At 58.7% G+C, this 1,187-nt stretch overlaps 1 protein-coding gene across 1 annotated transcript in view; it reads left to right on the forward strand.

The window, feature by feature from the left end:
• LOC118453273 (natural resistance-associated macrophage protein 2-like) overlaps positions 1–865 on the forward strand; it is a 2,758-nt gene extending 1,893 nt beyond the window's left edge. Inside the window, exon 4 of the mRNA XM_035903397.1 lies at positions 208–865. Coding sequence (XP_035759290.1) covers positions 208–430 — 223 coding nt within the window. The 3' untranslated portion in view covers positions 431–865. The remainder of the gene's footprint in view (positions 1–207) is intronic.
• The last annotated feature ends 322 nt before the right edge of the window (positions 866–1,187 follow it).

Below are 1,187 nucleotides of genomic sequence, written 5' to 3' on the forward strand. Positions count from 1 at the left end.
GGTTGGGCTGGGGGAGCTGAATGGGCTTTGCCAACCTCAACAATTCCATGATTCCACAAAGGGAATGGCCCCTGGGCAGGAGTCGCCATGCTGCTCACCCTGGGCACACATTTCACGTCTCTCCTCACCTCGCGACCTGCAGCACCTCCTCCAAACGCCCGAGCGCCCCCTACACCTCACCCTGCTTTGCTCTGATTCTGCTCCCAGGTTCTGGCGGATCAGTGGTGGCCTCCTGATCCTCCTGATCTGCAGCATTAACATGTACTTCGTGGTGACCTACGTCATATCCCTGAACCACATGGCTTTGTACATTGGGGCTGGGATTCTCAGCGTCATCTACCTGTCCTTTGTGGCGTATTTGGTAAGTCCAGCTCCAGCAGAGGCTGCTCGTAGGCAGGACAAGTCGATGGATTTATTTTCTCCCCATTAGGTCAATACCGTCACGTTTTGCAGGCGTTAAAGTCGGCCGCAGGGTCAGAACAGATGGGGAAGTTGAGGCTTTCGCGGCCGGATTTGCATGAGAATCAGTTCTGTGCCGCGCCTGCCAACCCACACAGCCTTGCCCCGGCTTTTCCGATCGTCTCTTTAGCAATTCGTGTGCTCGCTCTTCCCAAAAAGGCCTCGGTTTTATGTCATGGTGGGTGAAAGGATGGCAGAGGCTTTGGGATATCGTGCGGCTGCCCTGCACTTTGCCAGAGCTGTAAAATTGTAGGATGATTGGAGAATCACCGAGCGGTTTGGGTGGGAAGGGACCTTGAAGATCATCTGGTTCCAACCCCCTGCCGTGAGCAGGGACGTCCCCAACCAGACCAGGTTGCTCACAGCCCCGTCCAACCTGGCCTGGGATGTTCCCAGGGATGGGGTCTCCACCCCCTCTCTGGGCAACCCCTGCCAGGGTTTCACCACCCTCCCGCTAAAGAATTTCTTCCTTAGATCCAGCCTAAACCTCCCCTGGCTCAGTTTCAAACCATCCCCCCGTGTCCTGTCCCAGCCGGCCCTGCTCAAACGATTGTCCCCGTCTTCCCTGGGGGCCCCCTTGAAGCCCTGAGCGGCCGCACTCAGGTCCCCCCGCAGCCCCCTCTTCCCCAGGCTGAACACCCCCAACTCTCCCAGCCCGGCCCCGCAGCAGAGGGGCTCCAGCCCTCGCAGCATTTTTGTGGCCTCCTCTGGCCCCGGGAGCAGAGGGG

The sequence above is a fragment of the Egretta garzetta genome, unplaced genomic scaffold (assembly GCF_000687185.1).
Source record: "Egretta garzetta isolate BGI_Z169 unplaced genomic scaffold, ASM68718v1 scaffold1481, whole genome shotgun sequence".
Lineage (NCBI taxonomy): Eukaryota > Metazoa > Chordata > Aves > Pelecaniformes > Ardeidae > Egretta > Egretta garzetta.